General features: G+C 40.7%; 1 protein-coding gene across 3 annotated transcripts; it reads right to left on the bottom strand.

The window, feature by feature from the left end:
- Positions 1-2,952: 2,952 nt before the first annotated feature.
- On the bottom strand, positions 2,953-23,110 carry TACC3 (transforming acidic coiled-coil containing protein 3). Of its 3 annotated transcripts, none has more exons than XM_085059602.1 (16): positions 22,982-23,110; positions 19,064-19,244; positions 18,782-18,927; positions 15,393-16,475; positions 14,131-14,230; positions 13,478-13,670; positions 12,429-12,475; positions 11,439-11,572; positions 10,687-10,798; positions 9,795-9,947; positions 7,399-7,475; positions 7,266-7,309; positions 6,139-6,299; positions 4,710-4,816; positions 4,383-4,503; positions 2,953-3,132 (listed from the first exon to the last, which is right to left on the bottom strand). In XM_085059602.1, exons 2-16 carry the CDS (start codon positions 19,241-19,243, stop codon positions 3,067-3,069), a joined length of 2,724 nt encoding a protein of 907 aa, XP_084915728.1. In that variant the 5' UTR covers position 19,244; positions 22,982-23,110; the 3' UTR covers positions 2,953-3,066. The 3 variants fall into 3 exon arrangements, with proteins under 3 accessions (XP_084915728.1, XP_084915729.1, XP_084915730.1); XM_085059603.1 differs by lacking the exon at positions 22,982-23,110 and adding an exon at positions 22,175-22,300; XM_085059604.1 differs by lacking the exons at positions 10,687-10,798; positions 11,439-11,572.
- Between the last annotated feature and the right edge of the window lie 733 nt (positions 23,111-23,843).

Raw genomic sequence — 23,843 nt, 5'->3', positions numbered from 1 at the left:
GCAAAAAACAAGACAGCTTAAATCTTATTTTAGTAGCAAACACTAACTAATCCTAATGAAACCCATGTGTATTTTTCACACAACAGTTCACACAAATTGATTAATATGTATTTTGGCACCTCTATTGAATACTGTAAAGGTGAATTCTTCTGCAAGGGACTGTCCAGCACTAAGATAGTAACAAAAACAATTCTTTAAATAAAGAAGGCAACACTTAAACAATGCTTTCAGGTAGGAATTCCAAAACACCAAATTCTTAGATAGTATCAGTTTAAAGTTGGAGGTACATATTGCACCTGCAGAGAAAAATAAACCATCCTTTATGAGCAGTTTAAAATGCAGAGGCTTTCCTCACCCCCCAACCTTTGGCAAGGAAAATTGTTACCTATGGCAGTGCCTTGAAGTTAAGCCTCAGGGACTCACACATAGAAAAGCTGCTCACTCATCCTGCTCAGTGCCCTGGTGTTTTATAGCCATCTCCATTCAAGCATTAGTTTCCATGTACTGTCAGTTTTCTTGTAGGAACTGACAAGAGCGGCAAACAGGAGAGCCCCGGGCAGATTTCCCAGGCAGGAGTCACAGATTACAGCAGGAGTGTGGTGTGCTGTATTTCCACATTACACTGCAGTACAATTTCCAGTATTTGACATCAACAGGCAGTAACTGGCCACACAAGGTGAAATTCTTAATAAAATAGGTGGTAACAGACACAATAAAAATTGTCAGGCACCAATACAACCCTAGCACCTGTGTCTGGTACACTGGTCTCTGACTTTCTGTGTTCATCTCCATCAATAGACTGGGGCTGGTGGTGTCTGTACAGCTGCTATAGTCAAGAAACAGAACAAAATATGTTGCAAGTCTCTCCTCACTTCACCCAGCAAACTGGACCAGAGATATTCTGCATAAACAATAGGGAGCCAAAGGGAAGAGTAGAAAGCTATTTTACCCTGAAAGCATACAGGTAAGGAAGATCCCAGCGCTCCCTGATGTAGCAGTTTCCTAAAGGTGCACACAAGTGGTATAATACTTTGGCACCTGTAGCAAAAATCTCCAGATAGCATCATCACTATTTACAGTTTACTATTTATCAAACATCACTGTGCAGCTCTTTATCCTTTCCAACAGAAATCCATAAAAACACTTGTCTTATTAGCATTAAGTACAACTAGAGAAGAGGGACAACCTCTGGCTCTGCAATGTGCTGAACCACCACCCCATAAAGCCCAAATTTCAAAGAGCAGCAGCTACATCTTGTGGAAGTATTAAGGATTGCAGGCTTGTCCCGAATAAATATCCTTTTATCCCTGAAACACTCTGCCCTTTGCAACCCCTCTTTTTGTGCACAATGGACAAAGTGAACCTGCAAAACACACTGATCCATTATGAAACAGCAGCTTCATCCAGTCACTGCCCTTATCCCCCCAGGCCAGTCTGGCTTAGCACACCAGAGATGATCCAACATGAGGGAGCAAAGCACAGGTCTGGCCTCTGGGCTGAATGCTGAACCTTTGCTAATTGTAGCCTAATGGTAGCAGCAACTTCAGCACCAGCCTCTTGTGTTGCCCAGAGAAGCTGTGATGCCTCATCCCTGCAAGTGTTGGAGGCCAGGTTCACTGGGACTCTGAGCAACTTGCTCTAGCAGAAGGGCTCCAGGGGTTGGAATGGGATGATCTTTGAGGTCCTTTCCAAACCCTCCTATTACAAATCTAGTAAAAATCAGTTTCCATAATTAAGATATTTCACAAATGAGACCAACTACAAGATTTCTCATGAGTATGGCTGTGTTTACAAAGGAACATCCCCAGACAGTCTGGAACAATTCCTACAATCTGAAGTTAAGCCAGGGGGTAGTAAACTTTGGTTTTATACTCTGTTCTATGGCTACTTTTCCTCCCCTTCACCTGCCAGTTTCCTAACCTCTAAGTTAAAAGATGCAGAAGCTGTGCTGTAAGAGACAGGCCTTTAATACTGTTGCCACTGCTGGCACCCTGACCCTCACATTAGTGCAGAAATCAAAGAAAACCCCACAACTCATGAACCTGAAGCATGTTATTTAACTAGCTTTGATCTATAGGGTGTTCCTGCCCTAGCTGCCTCACAGAGGAGTTGACTCTGGCCTCCCCAGCACTGCTGCTCATTTTTCCACCTGCCCTGACACACTACCCTTATCTCAGGGAAGGGCTTCAAGTTCAGCTCAGCACACACAGCAGCAACAGCCCTTCTGAGCAAGATGCATCTACAAGTCAGGCAAGTGAGGGAATAACCTTCCAAGTAATATTAGAAATCAAAAGTTGTAGCTCACACCAAGACAATCCTGTTGCTGTTTGTTAGGTAATAATAGTTTATCCAAGATGTTTGCCAGTGCCTAGGGCTGACTTCATCATAACCTGTGACCTGCAGCCTACCTCAAGCTCTCAAGGCTTTCCATTACAGGCAGGGGCAGGGAGATTGACTGGAGATTTTAAAGCCAATAATGTCAGACAGGCTAATGACATGGAAAACCCCAGAGGGAGAACAGCAGGCAATCAGTACTGCCCTTCAGCCCTCAGCTTAGCTTGTTTGCAAAAACAAGATCACTCCCATTCCTCTTACTTAAACAAAAAAAACCAAAATTAAGTTGCTTTTTTTCTTTAACATTACTAAACACTTTATACCATTTGTGACAGGTTCAGTTTTATTAGAGTCTTATAACTCTGGAATGCCTTTATTTGAGAGAATAGGAAGTGCAAAATAGAGATGTGGCACACAGCAACCCTTCCTAGCAAAGCCAGGTCAAGAGTATAGAACTTTGAAGTTCTTACACAGGGAACAGACTTGAAGGTACACTGATTAAAAGTTTTCCTTTTGGCCAACATGTGAAAATGTTATGAAAGACATTGTTACTTATTGGAAAGCAGCAACTGAACTTAAGTTAATAGATGTTTCCTACAAAAGACACAGCCAATAATATGAGAGACAAGTGTGAATCAAGAATTTTATTTTTTCCCCACATACATTAAAAAATGAATGAACACACAAGACAGTAAGTCAGAAACTAAACATATTTACAAGACAGTTAAGATATCAATTTTTTTCCATCTTCAAGATCAAGTCATCACAGATTTTCGTTAATTCATCATTTTCTTTAGTCTGTGGAAGAAATTTAAAAAAGTGAATTTCAGATATGTCCAAACAATGTTACAAACTTGTAGTGAGCTGAGTGGCAACAAGTCCTGTTTGCCAGTATATGGAATAGAAAGTCCATTTACATGATAGTGGCTCATGCAAATTTAATGTTAAGGAGAGTCTACTAAGTCAAAGGTCCCATGGCATCCTTAGAAGACTCCGGAAAAGAGCCAGAATCCACTATACTGTTTCTCCTTCCCCAGAAATTTCCATAATACATGGAAACCAACTGATCCAGGGAAACAAGACTTTTGGTTAGGTACACCAAAATTCAAGACAGGGATAGTTTAGATTTTAATCTTCACAAGAGATACTCTAAAATGATGCCTTCAAACTTTTACTGACATGTGTCAATAATTCCTAGTTTGTAGAATTCCTTATGGAACAGTTACACAATTTTGATAAGAACCCTTGAAGTGTTACTGTATTTATGATAAAACCAAACCTAGTTCTGGATTAAATTGCTAGTCTCATCTCTCCAGCTACAGGCCTACTGTTTCCTCAGCTATGCAAACTTTAGCCATAAGCCTGAAGACTCACAAATATGGGCTTTCTCCATTATAGGAATCTGTCAGCAATACCCATTTTTGAAGCTTCAATGCTGGCACAGACAACAATGATGCAGTAAAATTAACAGCATGCATTTCCAGCAGTGACTTTTAATCCTCAAAAAGCTTATTCCTTTGAATTATTCCAACAAAGTAAACTGACATGCCTTTACAAAACATTTTAAGATATTACCTATGCAGTGTGAAACAATAAAAAGTACAAGGATTAATGGCCTGAACAATATTGAAAACTTGAGTCACATACAGTCAAATATGTATTAGTGCCAATAGGTTACAAGTCATGTTCATGAACAAGCTGAGCCAGACAGTTATTCAAAATTTATTTCTAAATTCTGCTCTGCACATGTAACTGTTAATCACCACTTTCTTTAGTAGTTCCAGTAACCTGCTGACACAGTAGCCCAGATTGGTTTGGGAACAAACCTTGTGCTCAAAAAAAAAAAAAAAAATCTAAACATACAGACAAGTCCTGACATGATACACTTGTGTCTTAGGTCTCAATGCCTATTTCCAGAAGCCTGCCAGGACAGCAGCCATCTAAACCAGCACAGTTAGCAAGGCTCCTTCTAGCCCTGGTACAAGGGAGTTCTTGACCTAGTCTAAGGCAATGGCTTGAACAGACTCACCCATGGCTTTGTGACTGACCTTTTGTTCAAGGCTCCTCTCTAAAGACTGGATCCTCATCTGTTCTTTGCGCAGAGTGGCCTGAAGTGCTGCGGTCTCTGATTTTGCTTTGCTGCGAACCTGGGCGATTTCCTCATTGGCTCTGAAACAGGTGCAAGATAATGTTTACATCCCCTTCAGACAGCACAGCAAAGCTCTTCATAGAATCCCACCAGATGCTTGCACTCTGGGTTAATCACCAAATGAAGCACATTTAAGCCAAGTTTTGGCACTATTGAACCACATTCTGCAGCAACTGTGAAAACTACATTTGATTCCCAATACTTGGCTTCTTGACATGGTACTTACTGCTGCAGCTTTTCCTCAGCATGTGCTTTGAGTGCCTGATATCTCTGCTCCTCTTTTTTAATTCTAGCCAAGTAGTCTTCTGCACATTTTTTCAAAACTTCTTCATTCTGTCCCAAAACCAAAGAAGTTTAGTTAACCTTTTATGCAGCAGATGGAAGAGTCTCTCCACTTGACAAATGGGCTATTTGACTACACTTCAAGTGGCAGAATTTGCTCACTGGAGTAACAGGAGCAACTGTGAAGTACCACAGGCTTATATGGACTAAAGTGCCTCCTTTCAACTATCAACTTTGCAAACATTTATTCATCATATTTCCCCCAATATACATTTAGTAACAAACTCTAGTAAAGGGGAAGGTCGCTAAAACTACAGTCACTACTTGGTTTTGCTGTTTTGCTTTGATTTTTTTAAAATCTGCTTTGAAGAAGCTGGATTTCTAGCTATTCTTGGGACAGTTGCAACTTAAGACAAAGAACCCATAGAAAGATTCAGCCTTTGTATCCTGATGTAACCAAATCCAAGATTAACAGCAAAAAAGTTCCATTGGTAGTCACACTATGAGCACACTTTATTAGCTAGTGTAGCAAGTTGGAACTTCTTGAAAAAAAGTGCTAAGACTCCCTACTAATTCCAGGTCTTGAATTTAGGAACTCTGTATCCAAGTGATGCTTCTCTGTGCTAAGAAAAAGGCTTCTGAATTAAGGGTGGCAACGGAAGGGACACAAGATGAAGGAAGCCTGACATATTAGTAAAGAAGAAACTAAAGTTATAATAGACATTTATGCCTGTTTCTCAAACCTACACTACCACGAAACTTCTAACAGGCTAGTTTCTAAGTTTCAGTAAATAGGGACATTAAAGGATAACTGAATGAAAAAAATCTGAAGACAAATTTTTAAGGCACCAACTGAATCAATTCTTATGATTTCATGCAATAAGAAACCACAGCTTATACCCCTCATCAGCCTCCTTCCTCCAGCCTCTGAAGAGGCTGTAGAATGAAGGCTTGACTTCAGCTTTAGAAAAACCCCACAAACGTCTTAGTAAAGAGCACCCAATAAGCTATTATTCAGACCTGTAATTGCAAACCCTCTTCAGCACCCATTCAATATGATGTAGGAGAAACAAGCTGCTCTTATGCAGCAGTTGCTACATGAGAGTGTCTCTGATTAACAAAAATGTGTTGCAGCAAAAACCACCTCACTTCTGTTTGAAGAAACTTTGCCTTCTAACAGATATCATTATCTCACTCACTAAATACAACAAATTAGTGGGTTTTTTATAATCTTTCAATAAAGAACTTAGCATGTGATTTTACAGATAGTTCCTATACTACCTGATTAATGGCTGCTCTGGAAATTTCACCATTTCCTCTCCACTAAATCTCATTTATTTTGGAAGGATTTTATTTGCATTAAATTATCTTACTCTGTGGTAACCCTCTAATGCCTCTTTCTGTTTTTCAAGTCGTTTGAAGAGTTCAGAGAAAGACTTCTCCATGGAGTTCAGATCTGAAATAGCTTGCTGCTTCTCTTCCACCAGCTTCTGTATTTCTTTCCTCGAGATTTCCTTCTGCTTCTGAGAATCCTCTAGAGAAAGTGGATTTAACCCATTAGAGTTATTTTAGCATAAAATTAGTTCCATTGTACAGACGTAACACCCACATCTTCACTTCTTCCTCTCACAAATGTTTCATAACATAGCCTCTCACCTGGAAAGACACCATTTCTGTGTTTGTAAGAAATCTGCCTTTGTCTCTATGTTACATAGTACCTCACACCAAACTTAAGGTCATTAAACACCATGTCAAGGTGTTTGCCAAAAACACTTTTTCTTCTGCACTGGAGTCAAAATACTCCACCTGAGTTTACCATAACAGAAGCCTCAAATGTTGTGATAGAAGCAAGGAATCCAAAAATATTTTTCATTAAACATATACAACAGCTGAAAGATCTGGAGGAGACTGGGACAACAAGTCAAACTAGCATAGCAGACTTTCAGGACAGGTTTGTGTTAGCATGGCCAAGCTATGTTTCCCATAGCCTTAGAGAAGCACAAAAGAGCTGGCATAGATGTGCCCATTCAGCTCTGAGCTGAGAAAGTGTACTATACAACCAGAGTTTCACTGGATGTCTTTCCTAGTTTTGAAGCCACAAACTTGACTAAAGCAAAGGCCAGATCTGTCCAGCAAGAACTTCTAGTGGTATCTGGCCACTTAAATGATGTCAGATAATAAACAATTAAACACAAAGTGTTGACAACTGAAGCTGCTAGTTTTAATAAACCAACAGCTCACACCCCAGTGGAGAATAAGAAAAAGTTAAGATGTGTTCATGCCAGATCAAAAAAGTCATTGTTACCTACCAAGTGGTATCATGTCTGTATGAATATGCATAAAATTGTTAGTCTAACTACCTTGTCTTAAACTTTACACTTGTCTTGGAAGGACTTGAGATATTAATGTCAGAGGTGAAAAGTACTAATCTTATTTAGTAACTCTAGATGAAGCATGCCCCAGCCCCTCAAGGCATTCAAAGTACAAACATGGAACTTACCCATAATTTGCGTTATTGTCTGTTCAAATTCAGCAACTATTTTTCTAAAAACCATGAAAAGAGAAGTTGAACATTAGTTAGAAAAAGCCTCTGGAGTAAGTAAGTAGATAAAAGTGTAAGGACAGATTCATACCCCATTTCCTTGTATTCCATATGAAGCTTATCATACTTCTTACTCCATTCCTGAATCTCCAGCTCCTTCTCTTGAACCTTTGAGGGTGAAAAGGTAAACCTTCATTTTTTGCACAAACAGAGATAAAAGATTTTATACTAAAAACAGACAAAAGGGCAGCTTAGGTATACTTTTAACTTAGCACAGAGAGAGAAGTTCTAATTGCTTAATAGAATCAAAATTGTTTCATTACAAATCTGACTCATAAGATCTAGATTAATACATGGGTTCTGTATCTATGATTCCTACCACGTTACCAGTATCTCTTCAAGTGGCAAGATCAGAGCCAACTCAGCCAACCAGCCTCTTGGCTACTCTTACTCAGTGTCTATGTAGATCACTATAACTTCTGAGAACACAAATGGCCAAGGAACTCTCTCTCTAGTAACATATTTTCCTCTCATTTACAAGGCAGACAAAAATGCACTTCACAAACCTGCTAATCTTAACACATGAGAGAACGAACACCAGAAGCCTATTCAAGATCAAATTGGTGTTTGCAGTAATTTATATTCAACACTAAATTGGGGAACATGGAAGGGGGAGGATTAAAAGATGCCTCTATTCACTTCAGAATAATGATACCTATTTCACATCAGCTGAACTAAAGCAGAGCTCCCAGTAACACAATTAAGCAGCACAAACACTCTTTGCTAAACATTTTGTGCAAACTCCATAACAGAGACCTCAGGACAAATTATACTTAAGAACTAACAAAGAGCTGACTGCAGTCTGAGAGGCCATCACAGAAAAGAGGCCCAAAATACATAAAATAACCTGGTCTTAAAGTGAAAGAACATTATTACTGCTAATTTTATCCCAAAACTGCACAGTATACTGTAGTACACTGAACTTCACTATTTATTTTAAAGCAAATTCATTTAAAATGTATTACAATATTTCAGATGACAGGAAGCAGGGCACAAGTGAAAAAAGAATGTACGAACTATAAAGAGAAGTAGTGATAGGCTAGAAACAAATGTTACAAAAGCAAAAGTATGTGAAGATGGAAACAAATTAGAAACTCTCTTGCAAACAGAAATGATTCAGCAGACCCTAAAAAAGCAAGCTTTGTTCAGAAGGAAAACAGGTTTTCCTTGTCCTCCAACTCTTGAGTTGTTTCAGAGGAAAATAAAAATTAAAACTTAGTCATCTTCCTTTCAGGTTAATATTGCAATTCCAAGCCTTTTTATTTAAGCTGAATACAGCTTAATACTGCTGTATTTTTTAATTTAAGCTGAATACAGCTGATACAGCTGAAGTCATCCAGTCACACCTACAACAAGGTTTGCAGGTTTAAAATAGTGCTTTTAGACATGAAAGTAGAGCAGCACTTTTAAGATATTAAAAGCTTTATCCCCTGCTATTATATAGAGATTCTCAGTTTTAGATCAATGCACTAAGAGCTGTTCCCTGTGAAAGACACATTTGTTTTCCTGTATTAGGCAATATGCTGGGTGAAAGTCACCTCTAAATGACAGAAAGTAAGAGTTACTCCTAGAAAAGCCACGACCTCTATTCTAAAATGAAAGAATAATTTAAGCAGCGAATAATCATAGGTCATCTTTGTTTCTTGTCCCTAGTGTCACTGCCTACAATACAGCAGTCAGGAATCTTGAAAGCTCCATTTTTTACTGAAGTGATACAATTAGCTTTAAGGACATTCATGCTTCAATACTCCTCTTACATTATTTAGTATCTGTGGGGTTGCATAACTCAAGCCATAATGAATCAAGTACCCCAATTTTTGAAATGAGTGTATATATAAGTGTTCTTGCATCAGTCAGAAGATGGGCTTTTAAAGGCAATTTCTGTGGTTACAGAACAGGCTTAAAATCTTACCAACTACTTCTTCCCTCCTCCATTAATGTCTTTGTCCTCTGGAGTGAGCTCCAGATCTCACCTTCACTTTATTAGCTTTACATACTGGTGTGCATTCACATCCCACAAGGAAAGAACTGATCATAGCACTGAACTGGCACTACAATTTAATCTTGTTTTAGGGAAATTATATAAGAAGCCACTCTCTTGCATTAGCATGAAATTTATTTCCTGCCTGCAAAATAAGTATCCAGATCACTGATCTTAAGCCTAACTACCCCATCTGATAGTGCCTTTTAATAGTGACCACATCAAAAGTAGAACCTAATAATGAAGTTTAACCTATTCCCTTAAATATTAGCTCCAAAGAGTTCTAGACCGACAGCACCCATCAAGTCCACAGCAAGCTTTTCAGAATGAGATACTTATGTTAAGTACAATGAAAAAAACTGCAGAGTAGAGATCTATCCCAGACAATTTAAACAAAAGGATCTTGCAAGGTTATGCCAGGTTCTACTTTGAAAGGACCACCATACCTCTCTCTTAACCAGTTCAACTGCTGCATCCATGTCTTTTTGGCTATATTTTAGCACATCTATGATAGCATCCACTGCAGTGTTTGTAGAAGCAGCAAAAGGGACTGGAGGAACATCACTACTCAGGGAGTCTGGAATTAGGGGACCAGTGTCCTGTGAGGAGGAAAAAAAAAAAAAAGTAAAGTTTCAACAGATTCCTATTGTCATGTCATTGTAGCTATATAGACATTATTCAATGCTAAGTTAACATATCTTACTTAAACACACAAGATACCTCCAGAATTGTGTTACTGTAACTTTCTTACTTTGAAGTTAACCACACAGCTCTAAGAAATATCTACAAGGCAGAGCCAGAACTGCTATCCCACAATTACAGCTATCAGAAACAAACTAGACAACACCATGCTGCTCCCCACAAGTTAAGATACCATTTCAGGATGAGCTGCTGTGTGCAGATCTGCTCATGAAAAGCTGTTCAAACTATAAACCATAGACTGTAGACCATCCAGTTTAATCAAAGTGCTTTTCATCCCACCAATGCAATTACAATACACAAAGCCTGTCTTTTGTGGCTTGACTTGCATGAAAGATTGCTCGACTAAAGCATTCTTAAAAACAACTCAAATTCTCTTAGACCTTGTGCAACAGCAACAGTTTCCACAAAAAAACCTTTTAATACTTCATCACAAATGAAATGTTAGAAAATGTTCATTACCAAGTTCAACTTTGATACAAATAGGTATCCAACCTGCTTTAAAACTACTGTTTAAATAATCATTTATCACATTCTGCAATCCCTAAAATATTTGCAGAAGTCTTAAGCCCAGAACCTAGACTATCCCCTTCCCAAAGTATCAACATGAAACCTGATAAGCATTCCAGACACCCTTACAGAAGTTGTAAATGTCCCCAGAAGATCTAGTCCTTTTGGTTTTTCTTCACTTTCAAGACTCACTAGAGGCTTTCCAGCTTCCTCAAGCAGTTTATTTAAATCAGCAACAGGACTAAAAATGAACAAACATACACCATTAAAATCAAGTGCTGCCTTTCTTTGCAAAACTCATGTACCAGCTTGTGTGTACCAGCTCTTGTGTGTCCAGCAGGGCCAGGACAGTGACTGTCCTCCTGTACTCAGCACTGGTGAAGTCACTCCTTGAATCCTGTGTTCAGTTTTGGGCCTCTCACTGTAAGAAGGACATTGAGGTGCTGGAGTGAGTTCAGAAAAGGACAACAGAGCTGGTGAAGGGTCTGGAGCAGAAGTCTGACAAAGCAGAGCTGAGGGATTTCAGCCTGGCAGCTCAAGGGAGACCTTACCACTCTCTACAACTGATAGGAGGCTGTAGTGAAGTGAGGGTTGGTCTCTTCTCCCAAGGAAGAAGACTGGATGAAACAGCCTCAAACTCCACCAGGGGAGGTTAAATTAAATGGGGAAATTTCTTGACTGAAAGGATAGTCAAGCATTGGAATGGGCTGCCCAGGGAAGTGGTAGAGTCACCAAACCTGGTGGTATTTAAAAGATGTGTAGATGTGGGACATGGTTTAGTCATGGACTCCCCAGTGCTGATTTAAGTGTTGGGCTTGACAATCTGAAAGGTCTTTTCCAAGCTAAATGACTCTGATTTTATGTACTAAGTCAGTACCTACCCAGGCTGAGGTGGAGCTGCCATGATACTCTCACTTGATTCAATAGTACCACAAATTGGTTTTCTTGGACTGTCTCTCAACAGAGGGTCAAACTTCAAATACAGTGACTGTTTTCTCAAGGCTGATTCTTTGAACTGAAGGGAAAGAGGCATAAACTGGCAGATCTGCTGCTTCAGAGCACAACACACACATCCCACCCACACACATAAATAATCCTCTGAAGAGTGGGTGAGCCTATTCTTCAGTGGCCAGAGCATTGTTCTCAGGAGGAAAATTACATAAGAGAACTCAGTGCCCACATGCTTAAGTCCTTATGTAATATCAAGGGAATTCAATCTGCTCACAGACAGAATCAAAAGGGCAAACATTCATGAACTATTCCAAACCAGCAGAAGACACTGAGAGGGAAGGATAGCATTGTAAGCTAAAAAAGCAGTGTATGCCATTCTGCCTTTGCTGATACAATAATGACAAACACAGCATGACTAAAAACAATTTCAATTCAGTATATCTGCTGTTCAGAGATACTCTTATTCTGGACCCAAGCAGGATAAAGAATAACTAAGCTGAACTGATTAAAACATGACAAGCCCAATTTAGAGACATTTTCCCTGAACCTCACCATAAAGCCAAAGAGCTTAGAAAAAAAAAAAATTTAAATAATAATCCTGCACTTTCAAAGCATCATGTTTTGGCAGTTTTGGCCAGAAGTGAAATGTCATTCACCTCAGTTTCACTGCTATTACAGAAAAATAGCACCTTTGCAAACTGACAGCCAGAGAGCTTTTTAGTTGAATTGTTTTTAGCTACATTTCCTTGCACCATCACCCTCTACCCAGCCCTGTTGCAACATTCCATTGAAATAGGTGACAAATTTCTGTAGACAATTCAAAGTTAATTCAAGAAAATATTTAAGGCTTGACAGTTTCATCTTTCCTTTCCTCTCCACAGAGCCAGGAAGGCAAACAAAATATTTAATGTCATACTTACTGATGAAGACCCAAACTGTTCCAGATAGTCTATGCCCATTCCTAAAACTGAAAAAGGAGGAAACAATAAAATGAAGACGTAATGCTGTTATATTGTCCTACCACACTCAGAAACAAACAGATATGCATAAAGCAAATAAATTCCTGCTCTCATTCTCATGACTTCCTAGGTTCTTCATTTGTTCAAAATACTTTCTATCTAGACCTGAAAAAAGCCACGATTTCTAAGCTAAGCAAACTTACAGCTTCCATTTGTTACCAAATACTTTTAAGAATGTGTAGGATTTAACACACAGTTGAAAAACTTCTGTTTTTCTATGGTTAAAGTGACAGGCACACTCAGATATTCTATTATACACAATGCCCCATAAAGAGCAAGAAAGTCAATCCTACCATTAAAATTCATAGACAGCTCAGATTTGACTGACAAAGTTATAGCCATTTCCCAATATAGTGACTCCACGCAAGTATGAAGGTAAGTGACAGACTACACTGCAGTCAAACCATTTGCTCATCCTTCCACTCCATGCTCCTACCAGGAATAAACCTTCCAAGCAGTTAAATCACAGCTATACAAGAAGCTCTCAAGACAAGCATGCTTGTCAGAAAGATCATCCACACTGCAATATGAAACCAGTAGTGCTAAGGCCTGCAGTAATCTACAACACTCACAAATACAAACAGCTGTATAGCTCTAGTGCTCTTATTTTACAAAGCTTTTAATACTAGAAATTATTTTAAGGGAGCAATTTTTCAGCACAGAAACTGCCACTGAAACCCTAAAAAATAGTTTTTGCACCAGCCTAAATCTCATCCTCCCAGGCAGCTGAATTCTTACAGCCAGCTTTTTGAACTTAGCTAAAACCAGAGTAAGTTAGAAATAGGCTTAGGTACATTTCCCAGCACTGCTTGACATTGTGGGCTCTGGAGTCCTTTCAGAAGGAGAGGAAAAAAAAAATAGAATCTGTGACAAAACTTAAGTACAAAAATATATACACACACATTGTTGTAACAATACATTTTCAGTCAGTTTAAAAGAAATGCTCTCACCTTCTGATGATGGTCTGAATAACTCTTCAGGTTCACCATTAGCTGTATCATCTGCTATTACTTCAGTTTTGGGGGAAGTAGGTCTAATTTCTCCCGTAGATATTGGCTTTGTTCCACTGTCAGTGGAAACCATGTTATCTTGAGAGGGGGCTGCATTGGCTGGAGACATTTTAGATGGGCTCATTTGCTTCTCCTGATGAGAAAAACAATTTTTTACTGTTAAAATAACTATTTTAAAATGTAATGAAAATAATTTTAAATGATTGAATTGGTTTGTCTTAAACTAACTGGGCAGCCAACAAAATGAAACAAGAGTTCACAGGCATAGAAGTTAAACTACCAACACTGAGCACAGCTCATATTATACAGGAGCCACTTCTTGAGAGTCCACACCCTTATGTTTGTCCTTCTATGCAACTGCTGATCAAAAAAAGATACTAAATACCAAGGTACCAATTTGGCTGTCTCTGATGTTACCTTCAAAACTCAGGTCTGCACAATTGATATTCCTTCTAGAGCTGCTGAAGATGTATAAACCCACTAATTCTTAGACAAAAATATCAAAAATAGGTTTCACAAGATTAAGTCATTAAGTCAGAACTCTGTTTCATAGAACAACTTGGTAAGAACTGTCTATCTTTCCTATACCTTACCACTTCTCTCTTTCCTGGAAGTTCAGCTTCTACTTGAACTCCTGGCTTCTCTTTTTGAGCTTCTGGCATGTCTTCCACCACACTCTGCTCAACAATTCCCCTAATGAAAAGAAAAATAAAAAACAAAGAAGAAAATTTTAAAAAATAATAAATCAGTATTAAGGTCACACAGTTCAAATTCTATATTACTAGATGAACTGAACAAAGGTAGCTTTGTTGAGACATTCTGCCACAGCATGGGAAGCTTTAGAGAGAGTGGGGATGTAAATTTACTGTCTCATCAGGTGAGAACTTATGTGACAGAAAGCTCTCCCTCCATCAGAAGCAGTGTTATTTGGAAAACAGGAAGTGACAGCAGCATTACTTATTTCTGTTCACTTAACACTGTTCATTTATTTCCATTTGTTAGGCTCATTACTTTTTTTAAATTAAAGATAGGATTTTTGTTTAATTAAGAACAGAATTACAAGCAGCCTGCTCCTCTTTCCAAAGCAGTGCTGTGATTATTGGTGTGAACTTCATTAGAGAAGGCCGATACTCCACTTGTGCTGTCAGCAGTAAGTAAACTTTTCACCTTGGTAAACAGTAACTGATCATGTTACACAGGGAGCAAAAGTACAAACACTTCCGTCAAATGAACAATTCGTGACAGTCTAGTTCTGGCAAGCACCTGACTGTCTACAGTAACATTGACATTTTAATGACTAGACTTTCTAGGAAAGGGAACAACATATTCCATTCTCAAAAAGTTTGTGTAGTGCCAAACAAATTGCAGCTTCAGAGACAGGTCTTTTTATTTGAGATAGCATTTAGCTACCAAGAACATGCAGGGAATAAACAGCACCTCAGAGTTCAGTGAGAACAAAATTGCCTGGTCCCTTCCCATGCTGCACCATGTTCAACACTGCTGCTTACTTCCCTGTTTCATTGGGAGACAGCAGCAGTCACCTGATTCTCCACACTTTACTCTTAAAGGAGTGGGGAAAGCACCACTTGAACAATGCTTTTCCCATATCTAAGCCTGTTACCTCTCATTCTCCCAGATTTAAGAACGCCTTTTGCCGAGAGCTAATCATCTCAGGAGTTTCACTAATTAAGATCTTTGCTGTTGCAACATAATTGTGTTAAAGATTACAACAACAGACAGGGCTAACCTTGGAGGGAGGCAATCAAAGAAGTAGGAATGGACTGGTCTGAGATACTATCTAACTTTCCTCACATAAATTCAAGGTGACTCTGCATTCAGTTACAGATTTACTTACAGATTTTTGGGTTCTTCTTTCTCAAGAGTTTCACAGGTACTTGGACTGCTTTCCTGCTCCACTGGAAGAGGTTCCCTTCTTGGTGAGATCCTATCCTGTTCCTCTGGCAGGTGAACTTTCTGAGGGCTGGGTTTAGACCTCTTGGGTGAGGTGGAAATTTTAGAGCCTCCTCCAAATGGATTGAAGTTTGGATCATCAAGTTTGTCCCAGTCAAACTTATAAGATGCTTTAGGAAGAGGGATTTCATCTTCCACATTACTTTTATTTTGCACTTCAGTATTCTCTGGTTTTGTCTTGGTAACAGGAATTCTTTTGGTAGGTGGCTTAATTCCAGGTCTTTTACCTAGTTTCTTAGGAGGTGGTTTTCTAGCAGTGGTATTATCAAAGTCAAATTCCAGTTTTACTGGTCCAGCCTTGGTGACATCAGGCTTTTCTGCAGGTTTTCCTTTGGAGACACTCAGCTCTTTGTCAGGCTTTGACTCTTCTGCAGAGGCTTTTTCTGCTGCTGAAACATTCTGAAGCTTTGATTCCTCAGTTTTAAAAGAATCATTTACATCAGAACTACTGGGACCTAAGTTGCCAGGTGGCTGTACAGGAGGTGTAGGTGCCTCTGCTAGTGCCACTGAATTATCAGCTTGGCTTGCATCTGTGGAAGCAGACTTCACACCCTGCTCAGAGTCACCAATTGCTTGCTTAGGGGACAGCTTGGATTTGTTAGACTCCAGCTTGCTCAGTGCAGATTCTTTTTCAGAGATGAGAGTCTTCTCTTCACTTAAACACTCTGTACTTGCTGTGGTTGAAACAAAAGGAGCTGCATCATACTGCAGAAGAGAATCATTACCTTTTTCAATAGTTTTCTCAGGGCTGCTAGATATTTTTACAGGAGACTTCTGCAGATTTCCAGGAGAATGAGGCAACTGTACTGAACTTTGAAAAGGATTGATGTCATTTAAGTTATCAAAATCAAGATTGTAGGAACCTCGACTCTTCACTGGCATCTCATCATCTGGGTAAGGAGCCACGCTGACCTTCTCTGGCATTTGTGTATTGTTGGTTTCAGCTTCAGTCTTTTGTTGACATGTGCTGTGTTAAAAAAAAAGACAACACATGCTATAGTTAATTTTCAGGCATGATTTGAAATTATCTTTAGAAAGATTTGCACAAGTAGCTTCGCATGTTCGGAGTAATCTGATTTTTTTTTTCAATAAGGCAGTTGACAGCAAAACACAACAGCAAGAATTCAGTTGTCACCTAAACAGTCAAGATTTATGAGCTCTGGTACATGTGAAGCATAGGGAGGATCAACCCTTGAAGTTAATGTTCTTAAGCTACCTGTTCTACACAGCCTTGCTACCTTATGCCAGTCATGCCTGGAGACTGCTCTACTCACCACAGCATTTGGACATTTCCCTTTCAGTAGGCAGTGAAACACATTGCTTAGGAGGAGTTATTGACAGCAGCTCAAGCACAAGCACAACTTGTGGAACATCTTCATGCAGATTCATCTCTGAGTCACGACAGACTCAAGTCTGGGACCAAACCAAGTCATGATTCAGGCTCTCTCCTGCTAGTCATTACTTTGTCTGCTCATTCTGGCAAATATTTTCCCCTTGAAAGTATGCACCAGCATTTGATTTTTGAGGGCTTACATACCAAAACAGAACCTGTACTTCATACACTTTAAATTCTGTACAACAGCAGATCTGAAGAGTGGAGTGATATACAGGAAAATACTCCTCCAATAACAGAAAGACAATATTTCCTAGCAAAAGGAATATGTTAAAGAGTTTGAGTAGTCACTATTGCTGAGTATTCTACAAGTTATTGCTCTCCACTTTATTTCCCCAAACTCCACACAACTTCTCAAAGTTTAGCCTCAGACTACAGAGAGTTAAGCCATTACTTCCTGAAACAGGATTTCCTCCCATTGTTTTGTCCCTCCATAAAGTTATTATTTCTATGTGCCATCCTTATCTGCTGGAAAACAGAACATGATTAAAAGCCACTCACTAAAAACTCCACTTTGATAAGCTCGAAAGCAGAGGCAGGAGATAAGAGCTGAAGAAGTCCTCCTCACCCGGTTTGAGCGCCTCTTCCGGGCAATAGCTCAGCCCCGGGCTTCGACTACTCAGGTCCCTCCCACTCTCCTTCAGCGCTTAACCTAATAAATGCCAGTCAGGAGCGATACACCTGCTTAGAACGTCAACCACTTGTGACGAGGCAAAAGTGACCCCGTTCTGCAACACCGAGTCCTTTCATTTATTTGCTACAATGTACTCACATTTTAAAATTAGAGAGGACATGTTCAGCACAAGCAGTGCATTGATACAATTATGCCCTAACTAAAATAATTCAGCGCTGATCCTTTAAACTCACTTGAGCTTTGTAAGTACTAAATCTTTGTTTATTTGTGCAAGCAATGAGTTTGAGGCATAAATAGCATTACATTATTTAATTGTGGTGGTTAGCTCAGAAACAGTTTTCTGAACTAGGCTGCACATGGGAATAAACAGTTGAAGCAAATATATGCACTTAAAGAACACATAAGCGCTGCCACCCTTTTCCCTTTCTCTCCTTCCCAACAACAAAAACAGGGATCAAATAAAAGTTCTGGGTAGTTAACACAAACAAACTTCTTTGCTTGCAGAAGGCAAAACTAAGACCTCAGACTTCTTGCTGGTGTCAGATATCTACATTAGTTAAGAAGGGGGCTAAAAGTCAGTAACAAAAATTTGCATTTAATATTGTCATGACGCCCCCTGAATTCAAACACCACAGATTTGATGTTCTTCTCTAAACAGCTACCATGAGCCACTTTGAGACTCAGGCTGCTAGACTATAAAGGCACATAAGCTTGTTTATACTTGTGACTGATGTTATTTTCACTGTGCACTGCTAGATTAAAGAAAATCTTAATACTCCCTGACTCAAGGTGTCAATTCAAGCTACCCCTTCAGAAGATTTACCTCTTTAGATTCTACTCAAGATACAACAGTACTTAACATACAAGGTAAGATATTTTAAGGCTTAGCTTCAGAATAGTTGTATTCTCACATGAAAACATTACATCAGCTAGAGAACACAAAACTGTTTCTTACAGTTTCTCTTCAAGCTATTTATCCATAAGTCACCTCAATGAAATCAATTAAAAGAGTTGGAAATAAAGTTCAATAATCAATATTACAATCAACATAATTGTCATTACTTTTAAGAAAATTTTATCTTTGAAAAAGTTCACGCATCAGTCATTAATTTTGGTCCTCCTGCACAGTTTACATCTTATTATAGAATTGAAAATCCTATTTTAATTTCACAGGTTTAAAATGGGGAAAGTTAGCTTGAGCATGTCCCACCTGGGTAACACAACTAACAGTGAATTCACTACTCACTCAGCATCAGAGGGTGCATATAAAATATCATCCATCAAGTCTTCACGACGATCATCAAGTGCAAAAGTAGTCTCAAGTTTGTCTGTCATAGCAGGACTCAGGATTTTTCGAGTGTGAGGATCTCTTTGAGGAGTTTGAAAGGTTACCTTTAAGAAAGGGGTGGAGGGGAAAAAAAGGAAAAACATGAGCACAGCATTTTTCAAGCACCAAATAGCACATGCATTCAGTAGCAGAGATCACAGAAGGAGAAAGAATAAAAATAATACGAAACTAAAAGTTTACCTTCATTGCTTTTCCCACACTTTTTGGTGGCAAGTTTTCTTTCTGGGACAGGCGGAGAATGGAAGGTCTCCCTGTAGGTTCCGGCGGCGCAAAGAAAAAGCCACAGTCTTGCGCTGTTAGATCATCCTTAATGCTTCCTCCATTTTCTCCATTTTCTGCATTTAAAATCTGCAGACTCATTCTAGAACATCAACACACAGCACAGCAGCATGAATGAGAGGGTGTGGTCAGCCAGATGCACTTTGAGATAATGGAAGAAGTTGGCAGCCTGGCACTGACTAGCCAAGATTAACAGCTTCAAAGGGAAAGTTGGAAGCATGGAAAGTCTTCATATGGAAAGATGTATCTCAGAAGACTCTGGCAGTATCTAAAAGCAGCACTGCACAGCCCCTCTGCTTTTGGAGGGGGCTTCAGGAGCTAATTGTCGATATTAGGCCTTCCGCAGCTCACATTTTAGCCTTACTAATTAAGATGCCCATCCTACGAAGGGTGCTCTGTCATCTGCAGTGTTTGCTCATCCCCAGCCCCTTCAGCCAGTGAGGTACAGCCATGTCTCTTGTAAGAGGGCATCCAGCTAAGCAACACAACTGCTTCTGCAAGGGACAGATGATAATCATGTCTGTTTTACTCACATGGTTTCATTACTACATTATACACCAGCAAACAGCAGAACCAAATTTGGCTAGTAAGGGTGTGTTTGGGATCAGAGGTCTGGATCAAATTAGCTTTTTCCTGCACTGTCTGAGCATACGGTGCTCTGGTAAAGCACATAGTACTTAGGAATCCTTTGCAGCATAGACACTATTGGTATGCAGATCTGGGGAAAATTGTCATTAGAAAGGTATTTCTGGAATATTGTTCTTACACTGGACATGCACAAGCTTTAGTACATCATATATGCTGATTTGATTTTACTAGTGTGAAGGACTTGAAACTAAAGCCTGAGCTGAAACTAAGATAAGGGTGAATATAAATTGGAAATAGAGAAAAAGCACCTTTAAAATACACCAGGCAAGCCACCAGGCCGTATGTACTTGAATTCTGCCTACTTTTTATTCCCATTGGAGTGTCTGCTATTCTTAAAGTCTAATAACAGTGATGCCATGGCTATTTTTTTAAAAAGCAAACAGACAGAAGGCACCTGAGAAGTGCAATTAGTTATCTGGAAAAACTGCTATCAAAGCAACTTATTTCATAAGAGCTGATGTATTATCTTGTATCACCTATGCAAGATAATCAGTATCAAGTGGAGGAGACATTGGCTTTCTGCAATGTATAACCATTTTAAGTGATCTCAAATGCTTCATTTAGCCAAACATGTAATCTTTACCCTGTTTTTCCATTATGTACTCAAGATTAATCCAGAAAATCAGCTGAGGAAGACTACAAATTGTCTTCAGTGTCAAAGATGTAACAAGAACACCTGGACTGAAAATTTTAAGCCATATTTCCAATCCCATTGCCCTCATATATTTAAATTTCTGTACTTGAGGCTCCATACACATTTCTCCACTCCTACATTAATCCTTATGGGAAATCTGCTTCCTACTCTCCACAGGACTCAGCTGCTTTGTCTGCAAGCCAGACAACAGTACATTTAATCAGCAATGGAATGCAAACAATGGCTTCAGAAGCAATGGTATGCAAAGCACGCCTGTATTAGCTATTTCTTCATTCCTTCTTTACTCATCATATTAATGTTTTAGCTCAGGTTATTTTATGTATAAAGTATTCTTACATGAACCACTTGTAGAATATGAAGCAAACTTCATTGCTTTCCTTCATTCCAAACTAAAATTGAGACAACAGATGAAGTGAATCTTTATGAACTGTAGTTTTTTTTACTGTAATTACTTTAAAAACAAGCTTAGGACATGATAAAGTTGTCAACACCTTCTAAAACAAGCTCTGTAAGCAGGGCAGGTTCGTTTGGAGACTTTTTCAGCTTTGTCATTGAGCTAGTTGTGCACCATTGGTAAATCAAATCCAAGTCATTAAAATACCTAATAAATTTACACCTTATGCATACAAACCATTTACCCAGCACTTCAGATATTGAATCTAAAAATCAAATTCCTTTCTAGAATTAAAATATTAAAAGTATTTCAGCATTAATTTTAAAGATTTGCAGTCAAGATTTGATCTAAATTGTATTCCACAAGTTCATTAGCTAGGAGCTGTGATAAAGTGAAATGGAAAGGGCAGCCTTATACATATCTTTGTTTAAAGTGGTCAGCATCCAAGGCACACAAGTTTTCTCAATATAGCAAAACAAAGTTCAAGGATTCAAGGCCAGGCTGGATGGGGCTTGGAACAACCAGGTCCACTGGAAGGTGTCCATGTCCCTGGGAGGTTCCCTCCCTGGTAGGGAGGTTGGAACAAGATGCTATTCAAGGTCCCTTTCAACCCAAACTATTCCATGGTTCTATCAAGGTTCACAAAAATGAAAATACTCCTCATTTTAGAAGAATATTTATCTGGGCACACACAGGAACCCGTCATTCTATAGTTAAGAATGAACATGAATTCAGTGACATCAGATTATAAATTCTCAGTTACCTATAATTTGTAAAGTGCTTCAGGTAACCTATTATTTAACAAATACTGGGACACAATATCCAAAACACCAATGTGGCCTCAAATGCCTGAAAAGCCACTGAACATGCAGAGATGGAATTTTTTTTCTTCTGAATTCCTCCAGCAGCTGAGATGCAGAACACTCACTCATGACAAAACAAACTGGTACATGCTGTGAAGATTCCCATACAAACTGACAAATAGCTGATATATATATATATATATGTATATGACACACATATACGTATTTTAGTGCAAACATCTCACTTCAGAACAAATAAATACTCTCCTAGTTAACTGACTCTCTCATAAACACTTTCTCCTGACTGCAGGGGAGAAGCAGCAAGGCTGGGAAAGGCTTTGCAGGATCTCTGGAGAAGCTCTGTCCCTGCCCACCATTGCACCGATGTTTAAGTCAAAAACAAACTTAAAAAAAAAAAAAAAAACCAAACAAAAAAACCCCACAAAAAAAAAAAAAACCCACCACAACCCCAAACCCAACTCTGCCCGAGTCTCTCTTTATTCCTGACTCACCCCTAGTCCCTCATCAGCTCCACATCATGCTCAAAACACAGAGGTGCTCCCAGGATCCTCCCCTCACCCCGGAATTCACTGGGGGGAGCACCTGCCACCACGCCCTCCTGCCATTATCCCCAAGATCCTGCCTTCTCTTCATCCTCAGGCTGACAGAAATGACCCCCAAACGTCACCTGCAGCCCACAGAAGCGTCCCTGACACCCCTAAACAAGGAGGTGCCCCCGGTCCCACAGCACCCCAATCTCACAAAGGGCTGTCTGAAATCTCCCCCAAGCTTACAGAGGAATCCTCAACCGGCCCCCCTCAGTCCCACACCACCCCACAGAGGTCTCCGGGCTCCCTTCAGCCCCCCGGATTGCCCCACCGAACTCAAACCATCTCAAGCTCAGAGGTGCCACCAGGCCTCCCATCAGCCCCACTCCGCCATCCTCCAAACTCCCGCAGCGGCCGCAGAGCTCCCCTGCCCAGCACTGCAGGCTCAGTAAGGCCCCCCAAGCTCCAAGCGCACAAAGGGGTCCCTAAGCCCACCCCCAAGACACCCCAGACTCGCAGAGCGTCCCCGAGCTCCCCCAGCACCCCAATCTCACAGAGAGGTACCTGAGCAGCCCCTCCCAGCCCCACAGCACCTCAGGCTTACCGAAGGACCCCTAAGCCTGCCCCCGCTCTCGCCCTTCTCCCTTCCCAGCTCACAGAGAGGCCCTCGAGCCCCCCACAGCACCCCAATCTCACAAAGGAGTCCCCGAACACCTCCCCCAGTCCCACACCACCGCATAGCTCACAGAGGGGTCCCCAGGCCCCCCGTACCTGCCGGCAGTTCCCGGGACAAACCCTCAGAGCGCTCAGCTGAGGCGGCGCACACCGCACCCACCATCAACCGCAGCCCCTCCGCCGCCGCCACACGATTTCAAACCCAACGGAAGCTCCTGCCCGCCAATGAGAGAGCGGCGTTCGGGGCCCGTCCGCCAATCAGAACAGCGCCTGCGGGATGGGGGCGGGGACTGCGCGAGCGTGGCCGTTGTGGCATTCCCCCCCCTTCCCCCCCGGAGTGCGCCCCCGCGCGGGGCAGAGCGGGCAGTGCAGGGCGCGGCTCCGCCCGGGACAAGCCCCGCTGGCTGCACAAATGTCCCCGTGTCCCCAGGTACTGTACAAATGTCCCCGTGTCCCCAGGTACTGCACAAATGTCCCCGTGTCCCCAAGTACAGCACAAATGTCCCCGTGTCCCCAGGTACTGCACAAACGTCCCCGTGTCCCCAGGTACCGTACAAATGTCCCCGTGTCCCCAGGTACTGCACAAATGTCCCCGTGTCCCCAGGTACTGCACAAATGTCCCCGTGTCCCCAGGTACTGCACAAACGTCCCCGTGTCCCCAGGTACTGTACAAATGGCCCCGTGTCCCCAGGTACTGCACAAACGTCCCCGTGTCCCCAGGTACTGTACAAATGGCGCTGTGTCCCCAGGTACTGCACAAATGTCCCCGTGTCCCCAGGTACTGCACAAATGCCCCCGTGTCCCCAGGTACAGCCCCATCAGCGGTGGCTGCCCCATCCATGGAAGCCAGAAAGAATGGGGCTCTGAGCAATCTGGGCTAGTGGAAGATGCCCCTGGCCATGGCAGGGGGGTTGCAAAGAGATGAGCTTTAAGGTCCTTTCCAATCCAAACGTTTCTA

Source organism: Lichenostomus cassidix, chromosome 4, assembly GCF_008360975.1.
Source record: "Lichenostomus cassidix isolate B80296 chromosome 4, HeHo_3.0, whole genome shotgun sequence".
Classification (NCBI taxonomy): domain Eukaryota; kingdom Metazoa; phylum Chordata; class Aves; order Passeriformes; family Meliphagidae; genus Lichenostomus; species Lichenostomus cassidix.
The sequence above is the reverse complement of the archived record's forward strand: the minus strand, read 5'-3'. Positions and strand labels throughout refer to the sequence as shown.